Genomic DNA, 27,168 nt, shown 5'->3' with positions numbered 1-27,168 from the left:
CACACACACACCCTCACACACACACACACACCCCCTCACACACACACCCTCACACACACACACCCTCACACACACACACCCTCACACACACACACCCTTACACACACACACACACCCTCACACATATCCACACACACCCTCACACATACTCTCACACACACACACACACCCTCACACATACCCACACACACCCTCACACATACCCTCACACATACCCACACACCCTCACACATACCCACACACACACACACACCCTCACACATACCCTCACACACCCTCACACATACCCTTACACACACCCTCACACACACCCTCACACACCCTCACACATACCCACACACACCCTCACACACATAAACACACCCTCACACACACACATACCCTCACTCACGCACACACACACATCCTCACACACATACACACACCCTCACACACACACCCTCACACACACCGTCACACACACACATCCCGTGGGCACACGTGGGCACACACACACCCTTTGTTGCCTCAAAGGCCACAATGATTTCTGCCTCAAGGCCTCACACAGGTCTTAGGCTCTCTCGTTAGCCAAGTAAAGTGGCCTGTCTTCTCTTTTTGGGACGAGCGTTAACAGTAACTCAGCTGCATGTGCATAGCGTGAGGCCTTGGCCTTGGGGCTGCAGCAGGGGTGGGGGCAGCCTCACCGGCTCTGCTCACAGAGCTGCGTGCAGAGCCCCCAACCGCCCAAGTGACGTGTTGGTCCCTCCCCTCCAGCCCCTGCTCAGAGACCTAAAGAGCCAGGTGGCCCCTTCTGCCAATGCCTTGCGCTTCCTCCCACCACCCAAGGGTACATTTCCCAGATATCACCCAGCCTGGGGCCCTGTTCCCTTCAGTCCACAGCAGCCTCTCCTGGGCCCAAGGGAGGCCAGCCCACATGATGCTGGAAGCAGAGCAGAGGGCAGGGGCAGAGGGGTGGACCCCTCTCTCCTCTGCACCAGCCTGCTCATCTCCAAGGACCTGGTTCCTCACAGCCTCCTTCTCTGCTCTCCAGAATACGACATCGAGGCTGCCCAGGAGAAGGACCGCCAGGCCTTCAAACCCACTGTCATCCTGCAGACCCAGAAGACCAACTGTGACGGCTACGCTGGGCTCTTTGAGAGAATGTGCAGGTACAAAGGGCTCCCAGGCTGACCACCCTGACCCAGCGCCTCCCCCTGCCAACTGCCCTGTGCCTTCACCCACGCACTGGGCCTGAAATGGGAGTTTGCAAACTCTACTCTGAATCCAAGTGAGTCTTGAAAAGGTCAATTTCTCCCTTTTTAACACCAGCATAATTGACTTTGTACCATCTGCCGGGCTTCGCGATACATTAACATAATGGCAGATGAATGCACGGAGATAATTTGGTTATAAAAGGCCCTTTTTCCACCTTCTCCCATCTCTGTGCAGCTGAAGGTTAGAAGAATGGCAGATGTGGGAATGCCAGGACCATGGCTGCAGGCGCCAGGAGGACTATGAAAGGCTGTCCTCGGGGCTGGCACAGGGGCCTCTTGGGGGAACAAAGTCCCCCCACCTGAAAAAAATGTGTCCGTTGGAAAAGCTGAATCACTGGGCAGCAGCTCCTCTGGGCTCTGTTTCCGATGCTCTGGGAGCAAGCACCTGGCCAGGATGCCTGGGGCGGGGTGGGGGAGGAGCGGGGGGCGACGCAGAGGTGGTGAGAGCAGGCGAGTGGCTGGTAGGGAAGGCATTGCTGTTTGGAGACCTCACTGCCAGTTCTGTGTGACCTGGAGATGGACTCCAGGCTGGGGGAACCCTGCTGACCCTACAGTTTCTTGTGCCTACTGTCTAAGCTCTGCCGTGTTCCTCCAGTAACAATCAGCCAGCCTTGGGGGCCACTGCAAAGCCCCTCCCCAGGGGGGTAGACAGACTGCACCCACTGCCTGTGCTGGCCTCTGGGAATGAGTCTCCTCAGGCTCCCAAGCCTCAGCCAACCAGAACTGCAGGGGGCAATTCATCAAACCAAGAGTAGAGACGATAACTAAAGTGTCCACGGGCAGGTAGTGGTGTGACAGTGTTGTACCATGGCCATACGATGTCCTGCTCCCAGGGGGACCCGCCACCCACTCCGGGCCTGACCCCCAGCCCTCCAGGCTCCCACCCTCATCACCACCACCCATCACAGACACGCTGTTCCATCCCTTCTGTTCTCTCTCTGCTCTTCCGTCCCCTACCTCCAAGCCCACCCCTGAGACCACAGCCCCCGAGGGGACCCGAGGGTCAGCAGGCAGAGGATGCCAAGCCCTCTGCAACCCACCCCCCCTACATTCCCACGCTACCCCAGACCCAGGCACCCCACATACATTCAGGGCTTCTAGGAACCCGGGTCCTCACCAGCCCCCTGCCCTGGCTCCCGGGCCCTAGGTTCTGAACAAGACTAAAAGCTCACACTATCCTCATAATGTCCTCCAAACTGCAGCCTCTCCTCCCTTCCAGCTCTGCCCCCTCTGCCACTGCACTCACTTCCGGCTAATCCTGCTCCATCTGCTCGCCTTGCCTCTCAATGTTCTTTAGGCTCCACCTCTCCCTCCCCAGATGCCATCAACAAACCTATACACCAGCTCAGATCTTGCTTAGGCTTTTATTTAATCACTTTTCTAAATTAAAAATAAAACTTAACTATAGGTGATTTATAAAGTGCATAGAAGAAAACAGAAGAAAATTAAGCTACCCTGAATCCTACCAGTTAGAGAACACTTAACATTTTGTCCTATTGCTTTCTGGACTTTGTTCTCTCATATAGGCTTTGCCTATGCTCATTTCTTCTTATAGGTTTTACATGTCTTCCTGTCTCCCCCCACCTTCTTCTTTCCCTTTGAACATCCATCTCAGAATCCTACACACAGTAGGCCCTCAGTGACAGGAAATGACAGGACTTGTATGAGTTGGACCTTCTTTTTTTAAATAAGGGAATAACCCTCCATCTACGCTCAGCTCTATTGGAACCTAGCATCTTTCAGAGTGTAATTATTTTCATCTTAATTTGCAAATTTGAAAACACTTGGGGTTTTAAGTCACAGAGTATATATTTCTTATCCAGTAGAAGTCTTCTTAGCATGGTATGGAAGGAGTGCCAGATTCACAGCCAGAAAGACTCTTCTAGGCCTCAGTTAGTTTACCAGTCCTTGATCTCCAGTCCTTAACGTCCCACTCATTCGTTTTGCTCCCTTTGGAAGGCACTAAGCTTCTGGGTGCTGGGAGGGATCGGGGGCAGGAGGAGAGAGGGACGACAGAGGATGAGATGGCTGGATGGCATCACCGACTCGATGGACGTGAGTTTGAGTGAACTCCGGGAGTTGGTGATGGACAGGGAGGCCTGGCGTGCTGAGGTTCATGGGGTCACAAAGAGTCGTACACGACTGAGCGACTGAATTGAACTGAACTGAACTGAAGCTTCTGGGAGCCTCGGTTTTCTCATCTGTACACTGGGGACTCCACTGACTACTGGCAGGAGTAAAGGAGAACTTGGGGGCTATTATTTTTAACCCTCCCTGTCCTCTCAGTATTGGAGTGTCTTTGCTCTGTAGAACTTTTCTACAGACCACATAGACTCACATAGGCTCAGAAAATTGACATTGGCCTTGAGTGGAACTGTCAACTCTTTGGCCTAGTCCAGAGGCTTAACAAGGGCCATTTTCTGGCCTGAAGCTGATCATTAAAAGACCAACGTTTTGCATCATTTAAAGTTATGTTCCCACCTGGCAGTTACCCTGTGAAATACTCTCCACATAGCCTGGGATATTTAACAATAGCTCACAGTTCTCTGAATTCCTTTAACTTTGGCTTTAAAGATCAGTAACCTCAGCCATGAGTCTTTCCTAAGTCCTCTTCTCTTTAAAATAACTGCTGAGGGTTTGGTAAATTCATTAGCAGATCCCTTAATAACCAAGGACGTGCAATCCACACTTGCTGATTTATCCCTGCTTGGTTGTCAGAGTGGCCTCTCAGCAAGAGTTGTGTCCACATAGCTGGCATTACTTCTACCAGTCCAGTCTGCCTCCTTGCAATGGCCTCATTCAAGACTGATTTAATAAAGTAATTTGGTGGGGAATTCAGATATTTTTGCAACATCATTCATTTCCTCATCGTCTTTCTCAAGTAACCAGTGTGCCTTTTTTGCTAGTACTGTCGCTTGTAACTGCTGGTCCAACTTCTTTCTGACTTTCTCTCGTCCAGCATTCATGTCTCTGCTCTTGCCTCAGTTCCCCGACAGCCTTCACGAATTCCGCTTCATTTCTTTGCAAGGGTCATGCTTAATTCCCCAGAGTTCTGCCAGCAAGTCAGCCTCCAGTTCAATTTCTTCCCCTGTTACCACGGCTCTAACACCACCAGCTAGCAGATTTTCCAGGGACTTTTGAGAAAGCCAAGAGCTTATTACCAGTTTCAGGCTTTGATGCGGAGGAGACTGGCTGTCACCAATCAGATGTCAGTCTGTTTCCCATGCATCTTCCAGCTGTCACAGCGGTGTGCTGCTGCTCCGCATCATGTCCCAGACAATCCCAGAACATTGCTTGGTTCCAGAGGCCCCGAAGGCTGGATATACAGGATAACCTTAAATTATCTCCATCCTATATGGCCTCTGAAAGGAACATCTAAACCCCACCACCCTTTTAGATACATCAAAGGACAGTGCTCATGAAGACGAATTGCATCACTATGGCAAACCAATCTTTAATTTTACTCTGTATACCACCTGGAAGTTTATGGATTGAAACAAATCTTGCTGTACAAAAAGGCTGGTGCAATGCAGATCCTCCTGAACTGGGCATCGGGACCCATGAGTCCTGGCACTGATGCCCCCAAGCCCTCTGTGTGTCCCCAGGCAAGTCAGCTTCCCTCTCTGAACTGCTGACTCCTCACTTGTCACAGAGGAGATCCTGAAGTCAACCTCCAAAAGCTCTAACAGGCCTGTGGAGTGAGAATTATTACCATGATTACAGTTACTGACCTCACTGTAAGCGGGGGAGTGGCATAAGGAAAGGAGAAGAGGACCATATAGCAGAAATATAAACACTGCCAACTTTATAACAAATCAGCTACATAAACTGTGAAACATAAGTCATGGTTATGCATGTCGTGCTGCAGTGCAGAAACCACAAACTGGGCTTCCCTGGTGGCTCAGTTGGTAAAGAATCTGCCTGCAATGCAGGAGACCCAGATTCAATCTCTGGGTTGGGACGATCCCCTGGAGAAGGGAAAGGCTACCCACTCCAGTATTCTGGCCTGGCCTGGAGAATTCTATGGACTCTATAGTCCATGGGGTCGCAAAGAGTCGGACACAACTGACAACTTTTGCTTTCAATCTCGTTTTGGAATTATATATATATATATATATATATATACACACACACACACACACACTTCGTTTTTATTGAAATCTAGTTGATTTGCAATGTGGTGTTAGTTTCAGGTGTACAGCAAAATGATTCAGTTATACATATATATATATATTCATTTTTACATTCTCTTCCATTATAGATTATTTTAAGATATTGAATATAATTCCCTGTGCTATACGGTAGGACCTTGTTGGTTATCTATTTTATGTATAGTAGTGTGTATGTTTTAATCCCAAATTCCTACTTGATTTCCCCCCTCCTCCCCTTTGGGAACCATAAATTTGTTTTCTGTGACCTTCTTGGGGACCATTTTGGGAACTGCAGGCCCTAAAAAATTCTAATTCATGTCTTTGCCCAGTTAAACTGGCCGTTGGGCTTAAAGGTAATGAAACCATGCTTCCTAATTTTACTATTAGAAATCACAGTGTTTTTCTCAAGAGAGGAAAACAGTGCATGCTTCGCTACCTCTCCCACAGCTCTCGTCCTTTCCACCCTCCCTCTTTCCCATGTGGTCCCGACATCCAGGGAGAAGTGGTCAGAGCTAAGGATGCCCACTGTGGTCAGGGGCTGATGTGTGGGGTGTACCGTCCACCCCAGGCCGCTCAGCCATCCTGCTGCCGGGGCCCGGATCGTCGCTGGTTTTTGTTTTTTTTTTTTTAATTGGAGGCTAATTACTTTACAATATTGTAATGGTTTTTGCCGTACATTAACATGAATCAGCCACGGGTGTACATGTGTTCCCCATCCTGAACCCCCTCCGCCACCTCCCCATCCCATCCCTCAGGGTCATCCCAGTGCACCAGCCCTGAGCACCCTGCTGTTTAAAGTGACAGTCACAGTCTGGATCCATCGTCTCCTCAGCATTACCCCTGGCGCTGAGGTTTTCCAAACTTTCAAAAGTGAAAACCAAGACTCTGCAGCCTGAGGTTATTAGACACATCTCCTTGGCTGATGTTTTGGGCTCTAGGATGGCTGGTCGGGGTTCCTTAAGAGGTGGAAGTGTTTCTCATCCTCTGCCTTTTCTTCAGTGCTCTCTCAGATCTTTCCAGCAAATTCCTCCCCCTTTGGGTTTCCTGAAAGAGCTATGCTTAGTTTCTCAGTTGTGTCCAGCTCTTTACGAGCCCGCCAAGTTCCTCTGTCCATGGGGATTCTCCAGGCAAGAATACTGGAGTGGGTTGCCATGCCCTACTCCAAGGATCTTGCCAACCCAGGGATCAAACCCAGGTCTCCTGCATTGCAGGTGGGTTCTTACCATCTGAGCCTCCAGGGAAGCCCAAGAGCTGTGCTGATCACTAGCATTTTTGTCATGATTCACATATTCATTCTCTTCCTACTATGAGAACATCGAGGGTGGCCAGTGAGCTTTATTTTTAGAGCATCATAATTTATTATGTTGTAGTATTTATTGCATTTCTAAATGATATGACATGGGATATTATATCATACAGGGGATATGATCCCCTGTAGAGTGTTTTGCACGGAGTGTGTACAGTCAGCAATCTTTGGAGGCCTGAGGTGGTTGTGGGTCACCTGACCAGCAACCAGCAGCTAGAATGACTAGTTCCACATTTTTGCGTGAGAGTTATGGATTATTAACAATAATGCTCTACATTACGACTGCTTTGTCCAACTCATCTTGCACACTGCTGCCAGGTAATAAAATATCCTCACATCATAGTCAAGCATGGCAGAAGCTTACCGCTGAGGGGATTTTTTCATCTTTATTCTGCCCCAGGCATTCCCCACAGCCCTCCCAGCTTCTCCTCAGCCTGTCAGTGGAGAATCAACCCCTAGAGATCATTTAACGCCAACCTTTCGTTTTGCCCGTGATGAGCCTGGCAAGGTCACAATGGAATGAACGGGTTCTCCTGGCTCAACCCAGGCCAGTCTCACCCCCTCCAGCCCCAAGCCCTCAGGGAGCCCTTCCCAGGCACAGGGTGGGGCGTTCATGCTTATTCCCTGACTTGGTGCTCAAATCTGACCTCCAGTTTGGCCTTGGGTGAGAGGATACCTCTGCCCAGGGCCACGGCTTCTCCCAGGACACTTAGCTCAAGCCAGCCCTCTACCCACATCAACACCAGCCCATCTTTATCATAGCTCCTGGAGGCCACGTGGGAACTCAGTGCCTCTCCTGCCTCCCCTCATGTCGGGTGGCTCTGAGTGGAGGACAAGCGTGCTCCTGAGGACCATAGCTCCCTTCCCCTCCCTGCGAAGCAGCCCCTTCTCCATCCTCCACATGCCGGCCACTCATTTCTCCCTCCTCCAGTCCTAGAAATTCATGGGCACCAATGTTCTGGCCAAGAAAGGAAAATAACTCACTAGAAGTGTCATTTTCAAGTAGCACTTATGATTTTTTTTTCCAATTCGAAAAGCAACACATAATCATCATTGAAAATTTTAAAAATAGAGAGACGCTTAAAGAAGAAAATTAAAATCACCCCAAATCCCATCACTAAGAGACCGGATGACTTCTGCGCTGTCTTCTCACTCTGCCCTCCCCCTGTGTTTCTGGTTCTCTGTGCACGCACACACACACACACACATACACACACTCAGGGATTGTGCTGATGATGGGGTTTTGTAGAAGGTTGTCAATTAACAGTGAATGTGTCAGGAGCATCTCTTATCTCGCTAAATATTTTTCACCACATTCCTTCTCCTTATCCACTCTCTGAGTATGTGGAGCCCTACCTCCAATGGAAGGCCCCTCCCATCCCATCATCTTCATCCCACCCCTCTGGCCTTGCACGCACCCCTCCCCTCTCAGGGATTCCCTGGTGGCTCTGCAATGCACCCCACTCCAGTATCCTTGCCTGGAAAATCCCATGGACAGAGGAGCCTGGCGGGCTACAGTCCATAGGATCTCAAAGGGTCAGACATGACTGAGCAACTGCATTTTCACTGCATTTTCACTTTCTTTCACTTTCTCCCCTCTCTAAGGGGAGGGTCTAAAAGACCTCTAAGTATTAGAGGCCTTTTTTCTCTGAGACTGCACTCATTCAGATCCCACCTCCTGAAAACAAACCCCCTGGGCCCCGCATCCCACTGTAGCCAAAGGAGGAGGGGGCTGTCTGGGTGTGGCTGCTTCTTCCCCCTGCCCCTGCTCCGGGCTTCTGGACCTACCCATGCTGGGCCTCCTGCCTCTGGGGGGCCCTTCTGCTCCTGGAGTCAGTGTTCCCTTTCACCCGCAGAATCCTGACATGGGATCTACTTTCTCTTGCTCTCTGCTCGCACCCCCAAGTGCTTCCGAAATCCTTCCCACGGGCCCAGCTGGTCTGTTCTCATGGGATTTCTTTGACAGCCTGGGGAGCCTGAATCTCCTTTTGTGAAGTGGCAGGCAGAAGGGAGGTGGGGGGCATGGGGTGGCTGTAAAACTTCCCAACCCATAAGGAGCCTCAGCAGGGCAGGCCTGCCGCTGAGCAGAAGAGGGGAGTTCAGGCCGTGTGGGGTGATTTGCAAGCTCCACATCTTGCCCCACTCGTTCTCTCAACAAGTGATATGTAAATGCAGATAAGTCATATTTAATCCAATATTATGCTAATTGTTCATTAAACATTCATTTTTATACGGATAATGTCCGATTTCTGTTCCCATGCCTGTCCTATGGCCATTTCACCCCATTACCCTGAGGCTCCATGACCTCTTGTTTAGAGCAATTGAGGCTGCAGACCTGCTCCTGAAGGGACCCCCACCAGGCACTTCCCTGATAGAGGCCCAGCCACACTAGGAGCGCAGCCCCAGTTCATGCGAGGGGAGGGCAGATTCGGCAGACAGCTCATGCTGAGCCCCATCTGACGGGCTGGTGCGAGCATCCTGGGTATCACCGGTTTGGGTGGAGGGGAGGTGGGCTCAGCTTCCTCCTGCACCCTCATATCCAGCACCCCTCCCTGACACCTAGATGTCACCTAGACCCAGCTCCCCAGCCATGTGTCTAGAGTCACTCTGGTTTTTCTGTCACATTGTCCTGCTCCCGGTTTCCATGTTCACCAGGCGGAACTCGCTGTTGCACCGGTGTCCTCCTACAGCTGCCAGCAGACCCCCAGGTCAGCTCAGGGGAGAGACAGTCCCAAGGGCTGTGCACAGGCTGGAGGAGCCTGCAGCCAGTATGTGCCGGAGGTGGCAGGGGACAAGCCAGCCAGCCCATGTCGCCTCCAGCCTCCACCTCTGCAGATAAAAGCCCTCAGGCTGTGTGTGTGCGACTGTGTGAAAGGCAGGGAATAGGAGAGGTATGGAGGGACTGACAGCAGACAGGCCTGAGGCAGGGCCACAGACAGACAGACTTGCAGGGGCGGAGGGACCCCCAGCAGGAGCCGCCTCTCAGAGCCTGTGTCCCGCCCCAGGATCGCTGGAGTGCAGTGTGTAACCGTGCCTGGCTACTCCAAGGGCTTTGGCTACCAGCTGGGGCAGAGCTTCTCTGGGGAGTTTGACCACGCCTGGAATGCTGTGTTCCTGGAGGGGAGATGGCACCTGGTGGACAGCACCTGGGGCAGTGGCCTGGTGGATTCCTCCACGTCCAAATTCACCTTCCTGTGAGTACCTCAGCTCTGCGGGGGTCTGGTCAATGGAGACAGCGGAGGCAGGAGCCTGAAGGAGGCGGCAGCAGAGAAGGCCGGTGGAAGGGGGAAGAGAGCTGGGGGCCTCTGTGTGCTGCGGACCTTCACCCCCTTCCTCTGGCTTCGGGGTGAGCTAGCTCCAGGCTGGTGACAGGTGACCTTTCTGTCACCTCAGCCTTCCCTGTCTCAGTTCCCCCTCTGGCTCCCCAGCACTACTTTTCCACCCAAGGGCTAAAAGCACAGAGTCTGCCCACAGGGCAAGTGCCAAGAAAGGCAGGGTTGAGAACCTCCTTTGTCTGGAGGCTCCCCTCAGGCTTTTAAAAAGGCCTAGTTGCTCAGTCGTGTCCGACTTTTTGCTGCCCCACGGACTGTAGCCCACCAGGCTCCTCTGTCCATAGAATTCTCCAGGCAAGAATACTGGGGTAGGTTGCTATTTCCTTCTCCAGGGGATCTTCCCAACCCAGGGATCGAACCAGGGTCTCCTACATTGCAGGCAGATTCTTTACCTTCTGAGCCACCAGAGACTCATAGTCGGGCCTTTGGCCATTGACTATGTTATTATTTGAGATGCCAGGATTCTCTCCTACTGCTTCTCCCAGATACCAGGGCTTCTCCTCCTCCTCTCCAGTGTAAATGCAGCCATATCCCACCTCTGAAGGAGGGGGTCTGGCTTGTGGGAAGGGGTGTCAGGGTGCCCAGCATCCCTGTGGGCACTGCAGGGCAGAGTGGCTGGGGGGCAGGTCTGGAGCACGTCTGTCCTCCAAGGCTCTGGCCTTAGCCTTATCAGCAGCTCAAATGCCTTTTCATCCAGAAAAATGAGAGTACTGCCCCACTTGTGCAGTTTAAATCCTGACAGCCCTGCATACGTGGCAGACACCGTGGGTATACACAACCCATACTGGGAGGAGGTGTCAGTCACACCCTCCTTTGCTCTGTCGGCTCTGAGTGCTGCCTGCCTTGGGCTGAGTGAAGGCTCTCCCATCTCGGAGGAGTCCCCCTTTCTCCTGATCCTCATCACTGACCTCTAGAGAGCTGCGTCTAGCCAGCCCTGGGGACTACATTAGGGCCTCCCCCTGCACAGCTGCCCACAACAAGTCACAGAGAGCATGGAGCTGGCTCCCCAGTCTCCCTGCCTGCCCTCCCTCCACGCCGCTGGCACCTGTCCCTGGGTCCTGGCTTTGCTCCCTTTAGATCCCTTTGTTTTTGAGAGCAGAGGAACCCATTCTCTGCCTGGACACGCACTGCCAGGCGGTAGCCGTCTCTTAAAAGGGGGCCTCAGATCCTGCTTTGTCTCCTATCTCTGGAAGCAGCTGCTGAGGGGGCATCTGCCACACCCACGTCAGGGTTGGAGATGGTGCCTCTTCCCGTTGGGTTGTGGGTAGGACCCCCCATGTGTTACCTTCAAGAAGGCCCCAAAGACCCTCTGTGGGCCCCACCTGCCCCTCTGCATGGCCAGGGCCTGTGCCTCCAGCATGGCTTCTGACCAGCCGTCCCCCCTCCAGCTACAACGAATTCTACTTCCTCACCCACCCTGCACTGTTCATCGAGGACCATTTCCCAGACAACAAGAACTGGCAACTGCTCAAACCCCCTCAATCCCTGAGGCAGTTTGAGAACAACATGTATCACAAGAGTGAGTTCTACAACAAGGGAATGCTGAGCGCCCAGCCGCAGACTTCCATCATCAAAACAGGTAACTGGGTTCATGGGCTGCCCTGCCAGTGCCCAGCTCAGTGGAAGCGGTATGTGGGGGCTGTGCAGGGGCGACTGAGGCTGCCTAGGCCATTGGGCCATCAGGGCAAGACGCAGCCGCAGGGCACATTTGCAAGGACAGAAACCCATCCCACCAGCATAAACCAAGACAGGGGCATGCAGCTCCGGAGGGCTGAGCTTTTGGCCAGGCATGCTGGGGGGCCAGGGCTAGTGGCCCCGCACTGGGGAAGCCTCTCTCAGCTCACACAGTGGGGAAAGGATTGCTTCAGCCTGGCTTCCGACGCCTTCCAGCTCAGGTGCGCGACAGAAGCTCCTAAACTCCTGGTGTGTGCATGCTAAGTCGTTTCAGTCATGTCTGACTCTGAGACCCCATGGACTGTAGCCCTCCAGGCTTCTCTGTCCATGGGGCTCTCCAGGCAAGAATATTGGAGTGGTTACCATGCCCTCCTCCAGGGGATCTTCCCGACCCAGGGATGGAACCCGTATCTCCTCCATTGCAGGCGGGTTCTTTACTACTAATGCCATTTGGGAGGCCCCAAACCCCTCCCAACAGGCCCCACAGGCCTCCCAACAGCCCCAGGTGAGCTCTGGCCTTCTCTCCTGGAGCACACAGGCAGCCCTTGGTGGGAGTGTGGGGGTGCACTGACCCCACTGGGCTGAGCCCTAACTGTGGTGCTGCCCCCCTTGGGACCCGGTGCCCAAATGCCTCCCAGTCCACATCCAGCTGCCTGTGGTCCCTGTGGAGAGATGGGGAGCGAATGCCAGTCCAGGCCAGCCTTGGGGACAGCTAGGGGTCCTGTACATCCAGCCCAGGGGAAGTTGCCTGGAAAAGGCTGGCTCTGCCTGCAGGCAGGAAGGAGGCAGATGAATAGGCATCCAGGTGGTGAGGGGAGCCCTCAGAGGCCAGGCTGCATCCCTGGAGCCCGGCCTTCATCTGGGGCACCTGAGCTCACATGTGGGAGACCTGCTGGGTCCTCCCTGAAACATGTCCATCCCTGTCTCCTGTGATGCCTGCTCTCCGCCAGTTCCCAACACTCTGCTGCTCAGCAGCCCCCTTCCTGATAAAGCCCCCAGCACTCTCCTGGGAGACCCCCTCTGCTCCCCCACTAGGTCCTTAGGCCACTGGCATGCAGAACCCGGCCCAGCTTGGCCAACGCATGCCCACACTCAGGTGACGGGGCACCCATGTTAGTCCCAGCCGATTCTTCCCTTCAACCTCACAACGGTCTCCATAACCAGGCTGCCAAGCTCTGGGATAATTTTTAAAACGACGAATGCCTCCTGCTGCTGAAATAACAGCGTGAGGCTGCTGTCTCAGAGAGTGCCTGTGCCCCCTGGATGCCTGTCAGACAGGGGCTGCTCCAGCCAGCAGGGGCCACGGGGAGGACTGCGCCAGGTCACACAGACGTCAAAACAGTGCCACCAAGGAGCTTGCCTCTTTAAGAGATAGAGAAATGTAAACACTGGGTTTCTGAATATACAGTAAACCTAAAATTTGATTGCATATTCATGAAGCATATTTAAAGAATAGTTCTTTGCCGGAGCTAGTTTTGTTAAGAGTGGAGATGAAAAGAAAGCAGAGAGGGAAACAGGTAGGCTAAATGCAAGAAGGGATAGTGAGAGGGTGACGGAGGGGTGAGAGGAGGAGGAGGTCACAGGCTCTAACAGAGTCCCAAGGGTCTCCGTTCCTTTATTTCCAGGCTTCCCAGCCATTCAGTTCACCTTCACCAGGAACCCCCTGAGGTGGGCACCCCAGCCAGGCCCAGGACATGGCAAGAAAGGAGACAGGCGGGCCCTTCCCTGCGGCACCCACACCCAGCAGGGAGGATCCACATTACCCATCACTGATACATTACTATACTGCTAAGTTCCCTAGAGGAGAGGGAGGGCCAAAAGGGCAGCTTCCGGGTCACTCAGCCGCCTGCCCTACCGCAGGGCATCAGAAAAGCCTTCTTTGTGGTCAGAACATTGCCTTGAAGTCTTAGCCAGGTTTGGGGGACACTGAGCATATGTGAAGGCCCTGGAACATGAAGGGGTGTCCCCCTGGAGCAGGTACAGGAATACCATGTGGGCCTGAGGATGGGCCTGACTTGGGCAAGGCAGGAGGGGACAAGCCTCTCCTCTGGCCTCCAGTTTGATTGTGACACACGGAAGGGAGCCCCAGGGTGACTGTGTAGATATTTTCAGGAGCCCTTGAGCTACCATGTGGAGATGCCAGGAGCCCTCGATGCATCAAAGGAATTGCACGGGGACCTCTAGGGCGCGACTTGGAGCAGGACAGGGTCCATGAAGGCTGAGGCAGCTTCTGTCTCCTGAGGAGGGATTCAACTGAGAGAAGTTGATAGTGATCGGCTGTTCTTGGTCACTCTCCTCTGGAGGTAACCATGTCTCATGGTGGCTGATAGCCATGGAGAAGGAGCATACACGAAGAAAACAGCACAAAAGCACAAAGAATACCACCATTCGTGTAACAGAAAGGAAAAAGAATCAGAGGAGGTGGGGAGGCCAGGCTGGGGTGGGTGGCAGATGCAAGACGAGCAGAAAGGTGGCTGTATGATCGGCGACCCAGATCCTCCAAGGAAGTCACTGAAGACCTGGAGGATGGGGGCCGAAGCCAGGTTTCAGAGACCTGAATGAGTGGGAGGGAGCTGCAGCAGGGAGGGGCATGGGAGGAGAGGCAGGTGAGGCGTTGGCAGTGCCTGAGAAGGCAGGGAACGTCTTCTGGTTCGAAGAGCCATAAAGAAGGCGGTGGGGGCAGGGGGCGGGGAGGCCAGTGGAGCCCCCTTCCCCTTGTGGGGATTCTCACTCCCAAGATGGGAGGTAGCACTGAATGCAGCAACTGAGCATCCTGGAGTTGGGCCTCGTGGCTGATAAGATGGGAAGTCTCAGGGGCATTCATCCTATAGCATTCTTGAGCATGGCTTTCTGCCTCCAGAGCAGGAACTCTGGATCCCGATGTGGGAGAGGCTACTAGAGAGTGTGAATGAGACACTAGTCGGAGGTGGCTGGGAGGAGGGGCAGGTGATCAGCTTCTGAGGGAGGGGGAGGCAAGGCTCTCAGAGAAGCCCTGCCCCTCCCTGTGATCCTGCAAAGCAGCAGGGACCAGGGAGGGGAGTGCCCATGGGCTGTAAAGACAGAGAACTGACCCCCTGTACACCCACAGCAATGACCAGGACAGAGGAAGACAGCGCTGGAGGGCAAGGGGCGAGGCGTGTGTGGGATGCACATGATCCTCTTGTGCACTTGACTCCATTCAGGAAGCACAGCCTGGAGAAGAGGGTGGAGGTGGGTGTGCGGGGAGGACCCGCAAGGAAGCAGTTCTGTCCCTGGAGCACAGTCTCCAGGAGGGAAGCAACAAGTTTTTAAGGTGATTGTTGACATGCCAGCTGTGAAGGGAGCAGGGTGAAGCAGGACTTGAGACTTGGAAGCAAAGTCAGAGATGGCTCTCCAACCAGGGTCTTGGCCCTCCGTGCCCCTCAGCCCTCTCCCCTGCCCTGGAATCAGGTTAAGCCCCCTGGCAACATTCACCTGATGTGAATCAAATGGGCAAGGCAAGCACGTATGACTGGGGGCAGATTTTTCTTGAGACCCACCACCCCCAGCTGGTGGAAGAGAATCACCCAAAGGGGTGAGAACCCTTCCAGAGGTGTGCTGCCACCGGCTTATATGATGTTCAATGAGGTCATGCTGGTGGCTTAAAATAATTGGGTGAAGGTGTTTCCACCAGGGAAATGGGCAGACGCTGTAAGTCAGGGTTCCCTGCCCAGAGATCCTATTGTTACACGATTACCAGCACAGGTCGGACTCCTCTCACCTGATCCTGGCTCTCCCCACAGTGAATGGAAAGGCCACAGTCACCATCGAGAGCTGTTCTCCGACGCTGTTCATGTTCATGCTCAACGGCAAGCAGGAGCACGGGCTGCTGAGCCTCCGGAAGAACGGGATGAAGCTGGATGTGTACCCCCCGACCGCGGGCACCTACAAGCTGCAGATCTTTGCCAAGGGCAACTCTGAGATCTACAGCTCCGTGCTGGAGTACACGCTTAAGTGCCACTGTGCAGACAATGACGTCCGGCTGCCAGCGGAGTTGCACCAGCCCGTGGGCCCCAGCTGGTTCTCAGAGCAGATGGGCATCACCAAGCCGTCCCACCCTGAGCCCGTCATCTACACCAGCGACGGGCGCTGCTCCGTCAGCTTCGGTGTGGAGGAGGGCATCAGCGTCCTGGCTTCACTGCACGGAGACGATGGCCCCGTCACTGAGGAGACCCAGCGACGCTACATCTTCCAGCTGCACCGGGAGAAGCAGACGGAGCTGAAGGTGCAGCTGCCCCACGCCGGCAAGTTTGCACTCAAGATCTTCGTCAAGAAGAGGCAGGAACCGGGCAACTACCTCTTCGTCTTCAATTACCTCATCTGCTGTACCAACACCAAGGTGAACTGGCCCGTGTTCCCCGAGAGCTTTGGCAACTGGGGGGTGGACAATGAGCTGCTGGAGCCGCTGTCGGGCGTGCTGCCCGCCAACCGCAATGTCCCGTTCAAACTGAAGCTGCACGGCGTCGCCAAAGCCCTGGTGAAGGGGCAGGACACGTGGCCGCTGACCCTGAGCCCCGAGGGCTACTGGGAGGGCAGCTGCAGCACCGCAGGCTGCCGGGAGGTGTACGTCATGGTGCTGGAGAACGCCAACCACAGCTTCTACTCCTACATCCTCAAGTACCAGGTCAACGCCCAGTGAGGGCCACCTGCCACCCCGACCCCTGCCGGGCCACGCACAGAGCCCGGACACCACTGAGTCTGCATGGAATCCCTTCTGGACCTCTGCCTCGTGTTCCTGTTCTGCCAGAGGCTGCAATGTCAGTGGCCAAGGGGACAGAGGCAAAGGCCCTTTAGACGACAAAGGTGCTATGTAAATCCAAGGTATTGTAACTGTATTCACTGCCCAGACACCCCCCTTCTCGTGCTAACGCTGTCCTTGTTGTTCTCGGGCTGGTGTGGGGAAGCAGGACTGCCGCCCGGGGCCAAACACCTTTCCGTGATGGGGAGAGAGAAGCGGGCGTGATCCGGGAGGCTGAGTCATCCTGAATTCTCAAGCTCCTTCCCAGGAGCTGCACAGAACTTCTCACCAACTCTCGGACCCCAGGGGAGGTCAGACTGTCATCTTCTTTCCAGACCTGACCACCTCCTGCATTCCCGATGCTGCTTCTTATTCTTCCAGGTCCTGAGAAGGAAGGCGTAGAGAGGAAGCTAACTGTCCCCCAACTAGCCCGGCGGCCGAGGGCCTCCACAATCCCTGTATGTGCCTGAAATGTAGCACCAGAAACGTCATGGGAGACTGCAGGACCGAGGGCAGCCAGTGCCTCCTCGTGTTCTGGGTGGGGGCCAGAGAGGCAGGGATGCATGGCAGTCCCGCCACCCTGGTCTCAGGATGTAAGACCCCTGACTCTGCTCTCAGAGGGATTAATACCATCTACTCGGTCTATCAGCAGTTCACTCAGCTCCTGCAAGCCCTCTCAGAGCCTGTGCCTCAGGCCCCAGCCTGAAACCCACACTGGGAACCCCATGAGGCTTCTGGGCCCTTAGGGACCCCTGGCAATAACCCTCAAAAAGACTTCAGGTGAAGTAGTAAGAACGGTGCAGTGCTGGGGGCCCCCACAATAGCAGAGTCCCACCAGCCCCAAGATCTCTACCACCAAGGCCACACCTGGGGGACCTCGACCTGCCCTGGGAGCAGTTTCTATCCCATGTCCCTTCCTTCCTCTCAAGAGAGACCCCCAGGGTCTGCCTTCTGTAGGGACCCTCCAGAGCTCCTTGTTTGCTCAGGCCTGAGAAGTCTCGTCTGCCCAGCCGGCCCTTAGCAGCACCTCAGGCCAGTGTTGCCATGGCAACAGCAGAAAGACTGGCTCCAATGAGGGCAGCAGGAGGGAAGGATGGAGAGGCCCTGAGAGGCCCTGCATGGCCGCTGCAGCACCATCCCAGCACATGGAGAGGTTGGAGGTGGTCTCACCTGCCCTCCTGGCTCCTTCGGCTCTGCAGCCCCGCCTACCAGGGCCTGGGCCTGGAAGAGCCAGCACTGCCCAGTACTCCCCTCCCTGCACCGCCGCTCTGGATGCCCCGGACTAGCTACAGCCAAAGCTGCTGGGGATCCTCACGCCTCCTTGCCTTCATCCTGACATTTGTGTATTCAGCGAATGTTCGTGGAGCACTTAACCAAGTACTGTGTAAGCCAGTCCTCCGTGCTGGGGCTGCAGCCCTGCCCCAGCCGTCCCAGAGCAAGGGTGGCAGCTGCCGCCCTTGTCCAAGCCTGTTTCAAGTTCCAGGCTCCCAAACACTCCAGTCCATCATCTCCCTAAGGTCCCACCCCACAAAGATCCCCACCAGCCCCAGCATGGACCCGGTCCAGAGGAATGTCTCAGGGGGCCCATCCTCCACCAGGCCGGGGGCCCTGGAACACGAGGGCAGTACATCACGGTGGGCTGAGCTGCCCTGGCCTGTGTCCAGCGTCCTCTGGCAGGCTCTGCCACCCAGGCATTCAGCACTGTGTCACTCACGCCTGGAAAATGCACAAAGGCTGCAGAGGCGGAACTGCTGTGCACCACGACAGGGGAACAAGAGGAGTTTTTACACCCTGGAAACAGCCTTTTCTCACCCCTTTGATTTTATGGGCTGAAAGAAACGCGCTGTGTTTCATCAAAATAATAAGTGCCTTCTATGACTCATGTCACTCACTGGACCCAGAGCTGGCTGCTAGTCCTGCTGGGAAAAACTTGCATCCTCTACAAAACAGTATAATTAGTCTATACATTCTGGAGCACACAAAGGATGCCACCCAGCAAAACAGGAGCTGTCCCAAGCAGGAGACGGTGGCCCAGCCTCGCCAAGCGCCTGGGAGCATCAGCAACCCCTCCCTGCTCGTTTAACCAGGCGCCCCCGGCTCCTTGTAAAGACAGCTGTAGGCACAGACAACACCTGCATTTCTTTCCACTGAAGTAAAAATACATGAAATGAAATCCAATCTTCATGAATTTTTACACGCATGCTGCTCAGGGTAGAATTCGGGGTTGCATTTTGAAGTCTTTTATTCAAATCCCCATCTTTGTTTCCCGACCGAGGCGTTCTAACGGCCAGTGGAATGGCACGGGCGTCCCCTGCTGTCCGAAATGCGGAGCTGCAGGTGCTGCAAACTCCCGTGAGGCTGGGGGTTTTATGCAGCATTTGAAAAAATGCGGCTGGGATGTTTATATTAAATTCACTGAGTGCCTTCTCGTGGCTTCTCGGAGTTTTCTCATGTATCCGTGGAGCACGTCGTTCCCACACAAGTTGTGAAGCGAGGCAAGGAACTGCCTGGCATGGTGCGAAGACGAGAACGTGATAACGGTTTGGGAATATTTTACCCGGAAATCGGGTAGAAGTGGATGGGACAGTCTGACCACATTCATTCGTAAATCAGTGAAAAATTGGAACTGATGGAACTCAGAAAGTTTTTGCTGCAAGCCCTAGGATGGCAGCCCTGAAGCCACAGAAGGGCATAGAGGGTCGGGGAGGGTGGGAGAGTGGGAAGAGGCAAATGGGCGAAAACCACAACTGCAATTAACTTCTGTTCAACTTGTTTTGGAAGCGCCACTAGCACAGCTGGACTCTGCCTCCAATCTGATTGTGATCATTGTGTGTTCCCCATATGTTACATTGTCCCACCAGGACAAACCCCTGACAGCCTGCTGAGATTAAGAGGAAATAAATAGATTAACTGAAGCATGAAGGATTTAGGCTAGACATAAAGAAGTATTTCCTGTTGTTAAGCAGGAGGGACAAGGGCCAAGAAAGTTTGTGAAATCCTCTTCTCAAAGGACTGGAAAAGTAAAAAAAATTCTCAGTGGTCTTGGGTCTTTGCTGCCATGCTAACCAGTTCTTTCCAAACCAGTTTAATTCTTGAAATTCACTGGATCACCCACAGCAAACGGGGGACTGAATAGCATGGTAGTGTCCTTTGCTGTTGGCAAAGCTTTCCGAGGTGAGAGGTGGTGTGCATCTGCGTCCCCCGTCAGTTTATCTGAGGTTGATCATTTCTTTTCATTTGGATGCATAGCTGGAGCTTTGAAGAGGTGATTACTTTTCATAACGTGTGCATTGAGTTGTGTGGGCCACTGGCTGTTAGGTATGATTTCCCCTCATTGTTGCTGGTGTTGTTTTTCAATAAAATTTATATTCATTTTTACCCAACAATGTAATTATCGATCCATTCTTATCACTGTTCTCACAAGCAGGAGAAAAAAAAAACAAAAAACACTTTCATGTTCAAAGGGAACGTTAGGGAAAAAAATCAATGTCCCAGCTATTTGAATGTGATGGTGAGATGCAAATAGAATGTCAGGCAAATAGCTATTTCACATTAAAGGAAACATAATTAGGTTAGCTCCAGCCCCTCTCCAGCTCACATGCCTTTGAAGAACATGAAGGCAGTGAATCTTGTTTAACTTGAAAATTTTTAAGTTGATCCTAATTTCTGTTTTTAACGCGAGAAAAAAAAAACGTTCCAAAAATGCCCATCAGCCTACTTTTTGTTGCTGTGAATATATATATAAATATATATTCCTTGATATTCATATACTTGTAGAAACTTTCCAGCAAGTTACCTAAACAGATTATTCATAAATTAGACATTTAGGGAAATATAGCAAATGAAAATCTAGACACCTCTGAGAAGCTGCTGTAACCATGGAGACCATTCTTGTAGCTGTCGTGTGAAGGACAAAAAGAATTCATGTTCCCAAATTTGGCCTTGTTGAGCTCCTCACCGCTAGACCCACAAACACGAGCCCGCACATGCTTCTCCTTACCAAGGCTTCCACGACTGACCCATATCTTTAACAGCATGTTAAAGGGAAGTCCAAAGAAACAGTCTCCGAATAATAGAAGGAAGAACTCTCAAGTTGTTAGAACAGTCTGAAAGTGCCAGCCCTGAGGCTGCCGTGGATGACCTCTAAAGTCCCTTCCAGTCCGGAGAGTTTGTGATGCTGTGTCTCCGTGAACAGATGCTGGCAGGCGGTAGGCCTGAGATTGTCAGTGGCGGAGCATCTGAAGGGCCCTGCTGTGTTAAGAGCCTGCCCTGCAGCCCGCACCAGACTGCGCTGCTGGCTCTTTTCTTGCCCGAGGGCAAGGGGCTGGAGAAAACCCAGCGGAGGGACCAAAGGGGAATCCGCCGCCTCTGACAGGATGTTGCTTCTCTCTGATTCTGCGAACAGAACTAAAGAAAACCAAAAGTCAGGCAACAACTGGGATGCCCCCTCTTGGATGTCCTGCCAGCCTCCCTGAGTCAAAAGACCCTTAACCCAGGTCACTTCTCTCCCCCAGATTACCTCTGCCTCCTCCTGGACTGCCAACACAGTAAATGTATCCCCAAGCCCAAAGTCAGACTCATGGTGGCCACTACCGACTCCTGCATCCCTTTCAGTGAGAAATCTGCTCCATTCCGCCGTGTTCCATATTTGACCTGCTCCTCTAACTCCATGTCCACTCCACTCCAAAACCTTTGTCATCGTTCAGGCCCTCCTCATCTCCCAGGGATACATGTGATTGCTTACTATAATGACAAAAAGAATAAACACTTGTACTGGCAAAGTCTGAATATTTTCAGGGCTGTCTTCAGGAGGGTTGATGTCTCAGAAAACAATAGTCCAGTGAACATCAGAGCTCCTGGTTCTTTAAGCATCATTGTCCCCAAGGCTAATCCTCTCAAGAGAAGTGCCTGCAGGATGAGACATAAAAGAGACAAAATGCCCTCAAGATCCTTGTGTATCCAGTGGCAAAACTGAGACATGAGGTTTTGAGAACGAATGAGAAGGAAACCTGGACTTAAAACAGCTCTCCAGATGCTTGGTCATTGCTACCTGGCACACTGGCTTAACGATTCTGAGGTCACAGTGGGCTCAATAGGAAAGAGGACTGTGATTAGCTGGTGATCCTTAGACACTGGATTGAAGGGTGAGGTGTGCCATGCATTTGCTGAGTCTGACTAAAAGGAAGGCAAACCCAAGCTAAGACCAAATGACACAGGAGATTATTCAGACCAGTGGGTGAGTGCTGGTTTCCCAGCAAACTCACCCACTGACAACCAGTCAACTCCCACCATAGGCGCAAGGATGCTCTGGATGTATCCTGACAGCCTCTGGGCTCCAAGAGGAGCCCACCCAACCCACCGCATGGAGCACCCAAACGCATAGCGCTCCAGGAAGAATGAGGCACCCTGAACTTGTGCGCTTTTTCATCTCATGATGAAACGGTACCTTGCATTTAGGCTAAACGACCACTGTGTGTTCAAAGTGAACATCAGTTGTTCTTTCAAAAACAAAATTCTAGACCATTGGCTTTACTTACAGCATTGTTGACCCAAGAGGTTTCTTTTTCCAACTAAAAAGTATGCGCAACGAGCGCCTTTGCCTCTGTGGGAAATGTGGGTTTACAGGAAGACAAAGATTGCCACCTGGCTGTGCGCACTCCTGGTGTTCACCTCCAGGAAGCAGTCAGGGAACTGATTGATCCGAGGAGTGCCCTGCTTCCTGGGGGGCCTGCGGCCCTCAGCTTGTGCTAGGATTGCTTTGTTTCCATCAGGGGGATGGCTGACTGCCTCCACGACACAAGGAATCAGCCATCATTTCTCCCTGGCTGTGCGGGGACCAGGTAGGGACTCCCCACTCCAGACCGGTGGGGAGGACGGTGGGGAGGTTTGTGCCATGAGGGCAGAGGGGCAGCCACACCGTGAATGGCCGAGAAGAACTGGTGCACGTGATTAATGGAGAACAGATGTCAGGAGTGAGGGGCCCCTGGCAGCTCCCATATGGACAGAGTGCTGATGGAGGAGGAAAGTGTACGTAGAAGAAATGACTGCGGGATGACAAATTGTCCAGTGAACAAACACTGCCAATATGTATTAATATATGTATTAGTGTGTATGTGAACACCAAGCGGAATCTGAAAGTTAACATTGATCATTTCATCATATTACCAAAAATTAAATGTAGCCAAGATACCGCAGGCATTTGGAGGCTGCCCCCGACTCCATACTGTGTGGTCATCCCGCCCTCAAGACTGGGGTGAATGTGGATACCATGAACTTTTCACGTCCGTTTCATCTGCACTAGACCCCTTCCCCACCTCCCAGGAGAAACAACAGAGAGAATCTGATCCCATGAGGAAATCGCCTCTGTTAAAGCTTCACTTGACATTTTTAGAGCTCAGCAATAGTGTTCAAAGTCCATTTTAAAAAGAAGCCAATGGGCTTCTTCCTGGAAAGGTGACCTCTTAGCCGCTGGTCGCTGATGACTGTAAGCTGTCATGTGGGGTCAAGAGCCACAAATGCAGGATTGGAGCCTTCGTTTCTCTCTGTAAACCCTGGCTTGACTGGGGGCTCCCCAGAGACCCCTTCCAGCAGAGCTCCCAAGGCTGGGGGAGCCCTGCAGCCCAGACCCATGGATGACATCTGAATGGTACAAGAGTTAAAGGCACCAACTCTGCAGTCAGCCACCGGGATTCCATCCCTGCTCGGCCCCCTACCGCTGCTGTTGGCAAGTTAGCAAGCCTCCCATCTCAGTGTCCTCAGCAGTAAAATGGGGGTAATCATAACACCCACCACGGAAGCTTCTTACAGGGTTTGAATGAATGAACAAGGGCACAGTAAACAAAGTCCCTGGAGAAGGCAATGGCACCTAACTCCAGTACTCTTGCCTGGAAAATCCCATTGATGGAGGAGCCTGGTAGGCTGCAGTCCGTGGGGTCGCTAAGAGTCGGACACAACTGAGCGACTTCACTTTCACTTTTCACTTTTCACTTTCATGCATTGGAGAAGGAAATGGCAACCCACTCCAGTGTTCTTGCCTGGAGAATCGCAGGGACGGTGGACCCAGGTGGGCTGCCGTCTATAGGGTCGCACAGAGTCGGAGGCGACTGAAGCGACTTAGCAGCAGCAGCAGCAGCAAACAAAGTCCCAGCACTAGGGGGCGCTCAGTGAGGCTCAGCTGTCATCACCACCACACCAGATTTCCCCAGCCCGGGCGAAGATACTGACCTGTTGCGTGTTGTTTCCTGAAGAATCTGAAGGTCGTTTGTTTCCTGAAGAATCTGAAGGTCGTAGGCCCCTCATAAAATCATACCAGCCCCTGACCTAATAAGAAATCCTGTCTCCAAGTGTTGGCCACCCTGCCTCTCCTAGAATCTTCCAGAGACCAGGAGCTCAGCTAAGCAGCTATTACATTATTAGCACCCCTTTGAAAGGAGCCTTGAGAACAGTCGGCCAGTCTGCACACTGGCTGGGGAACATATCTGTTACATTCCAGGACCACTGTGTGGCAGAAGCCCTGAGCCCCCAGTGCAAGACCCATCTGAGGCACCCAACCCCACTCTCCCTTCCCCACCTCCTGCTTCAGACAAAAGGGTGGAAATTCTTACTTTCTCTCAGTAATATTTAGTAAACTTTTGTAGACCCCTGAGCATCTTTTATCAGATGTATTTCTAGATATGCATGGATGTATTTTTCATGATGCAGTAAATGGTATCAATTTTTAAGTTCATTTTCTACTGTTTTTTCCTAGTGCATAGAAACACTACCTGAAATCATGCAGTGTGTTCTTTGTGGATGCGTACAAACACAAAGATATGGTTGTGAAATTAGAAGGGCCACAGAAGTTTTCAGCAATCTGTTATGTTAAGTTTTAAAGCATATATGATGAAATGCTGGCATTTGTTAAATACAGGGGGAAATGAACCATCCATATCACCATCTAAGAAGAAGAATCTTTGCCAAACCCAGATCATGAAGATTTTCTCCTGTTTTCTTCTAGAGGTTTTATCTCTTAATGGAAGTCACTCTGTTCTATGATCTCTGTTCTCTCAGGGGGATGGAAGGAGCATGTGGCAGCCAGCCAGCTGCCGTGGCGTCAGTGTCCCTCGGAGTCCTGCAAACAAACGAAGGTGGCCTGTCCTCCTGTGGTCCTACCCACCTCCTGTCCTGGGGGCCTTGGCTGTGGTGACGGACCCTGGCCCCAGGTCAGCCTTATCACCCCCATACTGGTGCAGGCAGAGTTTGCAAACCTTACTGATCAGCCTGTACAGTGTTAGTTGATTCCAACATTTAAAAAATCAGTGGACTTCCCTGGGGGGATCCAGTGGTTAAGACTTCACTTTCCAATGCGGGGGGGGGGGGGGGGGGCGGGGGGGGTGCCAGTTCCATCCCTGGTCAAGGAGCTAGGATCCCACATGCCTCATGACCAAAAAAATCAAAACATAAAACAGAAGCAATGTTGTTACAAAATTCAGTAAAGACTTTAAAATGGTCCACATCAAAAAAATCTTTAAAAATTTTAAAAAATAAAATAGCATTTAAAGGACTTCTCTGGTGGTCCCGTGGCTAAGACTCTGAGCTCCCAATGCAGGGATCCAGGTTTGATTCCTGGTCAGGGAACTAGATCCCACATGCTGCAACTAGAAACCTTGAATGCCACAGCAAAGATCCTGACTCCCACTACTGAGACTCAGCACAGCCAAATAAATAAATATCTAAAAAATAAGATAGTATTTTAAATAAATGAATAAAAGTGAAAAATCCCATCAAAATCTGATTGACAACCTTTCCCGAGAAGCCTGTGAAAACCTCCACAAGGAAGAGAGCTGCAGCGTCCCCTTTGGACAGGCCAACTGCCCAGGTGCCCCCACGCCTCTGCCTCTCACTGTCTCCCAGACCCTAAGGCCACCCGCCCCTGAATGGACGCTTTCCTACAGCTGCCCTCTATAGTGATGGGTATTACCTGTGAGGTCCCAGCTACAGCTTTTTGATTCTCTTCCCTATTCAGCATCTCACCTGGCCTCACGACAACTCACAACAGCCTCGCTGAGTGAGTATCAGAGTCTACATTCTGCATATGAAGAAACTGCCCAAGGGTGTACAGCTGCTAAGTGGAGAGCTGGCTTTGAGGCTTCCCTCTCCGCACTCAGACTCATTTCACTCAGCCCATTGCCCTGGGCACTGGGGCCGTCTTTACGCATTGACGATGCAAATTGCTAAGGGCGCAGGTGTGTTACTAGACCCTCTGAGCACACTTGTCAGAGGTTCTGGGAGCAAGAAGGGAGCTGGGGTCCGTGTCACCAGCATCCTCAGGGAATTGCAGGAGCTCACGCTGCAAAGATGAGAAGTTTGCTTGATTAAATATTTGATGAATGAATTAATAAATGGATGAACTGTCATCTGAGTAGCCCACATACATTTAACCATTAATCAAAACACATTTTAGCTGCAGAAATATTTTAGCTCAGGCATAAAGGAAGGGGAGGGAGGGTTGCCTAACCCGCTCCAGACCTTCCCTCACCACCGAGGTCCTTTCTGCTCATTTAAGGGAGGACTTTCCAGGAAAAGCATAGACAATAATCTGTGCACAACCCTCTGGGGTAAACTGGAAAGGATTTAAGGGTGTCTATTGGAGACAAAACTCATTAGATTTTCCCTGCAATATGTAATTAAGATGATAAAAATAAAATGCAAGTATTAGGAAAGACATTGAACTTATATAAAACTTCTAATATGATCATTTCAAAATTTTTAATGAAAGCCCTGAGCTTTCTTTCATGATCTTAACATTTTTATTGAAATATAGTTGATTTATAATATTGTATTAGTTTCAGGTGTAAGCAAAGTAATTCAGTTATATATTTTACAGATTATGTTTCATTATGTTAATATAAAATATTGAATACTGGTCCCTATATTACACAGTAAGTTCTTGTTTCTTATCTATTTTACATGCAATAGTTTGTATCTGTTAATTCTATACTCTTAATTTATCCCTCCTATAAGTTTGCTTTCTATTTCTTTGAGTCTGTTTGTTTTATAGATATATTCATTTTTCAGATGCCACATATAAGTGATATTGTATGATATTTGCCTTTCTCTGTCTGACTTGCCTCACTTAGTATGATAATCTCTGGGTCCATCCATGTTACTGCAAATGGCAATATTTCATTTTTTAAGGGCTGAGTAGTATTCCATTGTGTATATGTACCACCTCTTCTTTATCCCTTCCTCTGTCGATGGACACTTAGGTTGCCTCCATGTCCTGGCAATTGCAAATAGTGCTGCGATGAACACTGGGGTGTTCATTGGTCTTTTGGAGCTAGAGTTTTTGTTTCTTCCAGGTATGTGCCCAAGAGTAGGACTGCTGGAACATATGGTACTTCTAATTTTAGTTTTTAATGAACCTTCAGACATTCTCCACAGTGGTCAACCCAGCTTACATTCCCACCAGCAGTATTTGCGGGATCCCTTTTCTCCACACCCTCTTCAGTATTTATTATTTGTATTCTTTTTGATGATAGCCATCTGACCAAAATGGGATATTGTGGTTTTGATTTTCATTTCTCTAATGATTAGCAATGTTGAGCATCTTTTCACATGCCTGCTGGCCATCTGTATGTCTTAAGAGAAATGTCTCTTTTGGTCTTTGTCCATTTTTTGATTGGGTTGTTTGTTTTTTTGATATTGAATTGTATGA

The 27,168-nt window shown here is 51.6% G+C and overlaps 1 protein-coding gene across 1 annotated transcript in view; it reads left to right on the top strand.

Moving 5' to 3' along the window:
• The window catches only part of KY (kyphoscoliosis peptidase), a 46,718-nt gene extending 26,863 nt beyond the window's left edge, over positions 1-19,855 (top strand). The window contains exons 8-11 of the mRNA XM_086316564.1: positions 1,031-1,148; positions 9,716-9,904; positions 11,431-11,621; positions 15,478-19,855. Coding sequence (XP_086172690.1) covers positions 1,031-1,148; positions 9,716-9,904; positions 11,431-11,621; positions 15,478-16,373 — 1,394 coding nt within the window. The 3' untranslated portion in view covers positions 16,374-19,855. The remainder of the gene's footprint in view (positions 1-1,030; positions 1,149-9,715; positions 9,905-11,430; positions 11,622-15,477) is intronic.
• Positions 19,856-27,168: the final 7,313 nt, after the last annotated feature.

Source organism: Bos grunniens, chromosome 1 (assembly GCF_055505025.1).
Source record: "Bos grunniens cultivar Pamir isolate PY7600 chromosome 1, Bosgru_T2T1.0, whole genome shotgun sequence".
NCBI lineage: Eukaryota > Metazoa > Chordata > Mammalia > Artiodactyla > Bovidae > Bos > Bos grunniens.
This window is presented reverse-complemented; position numbering and strand designations above follow the sequence as displayed.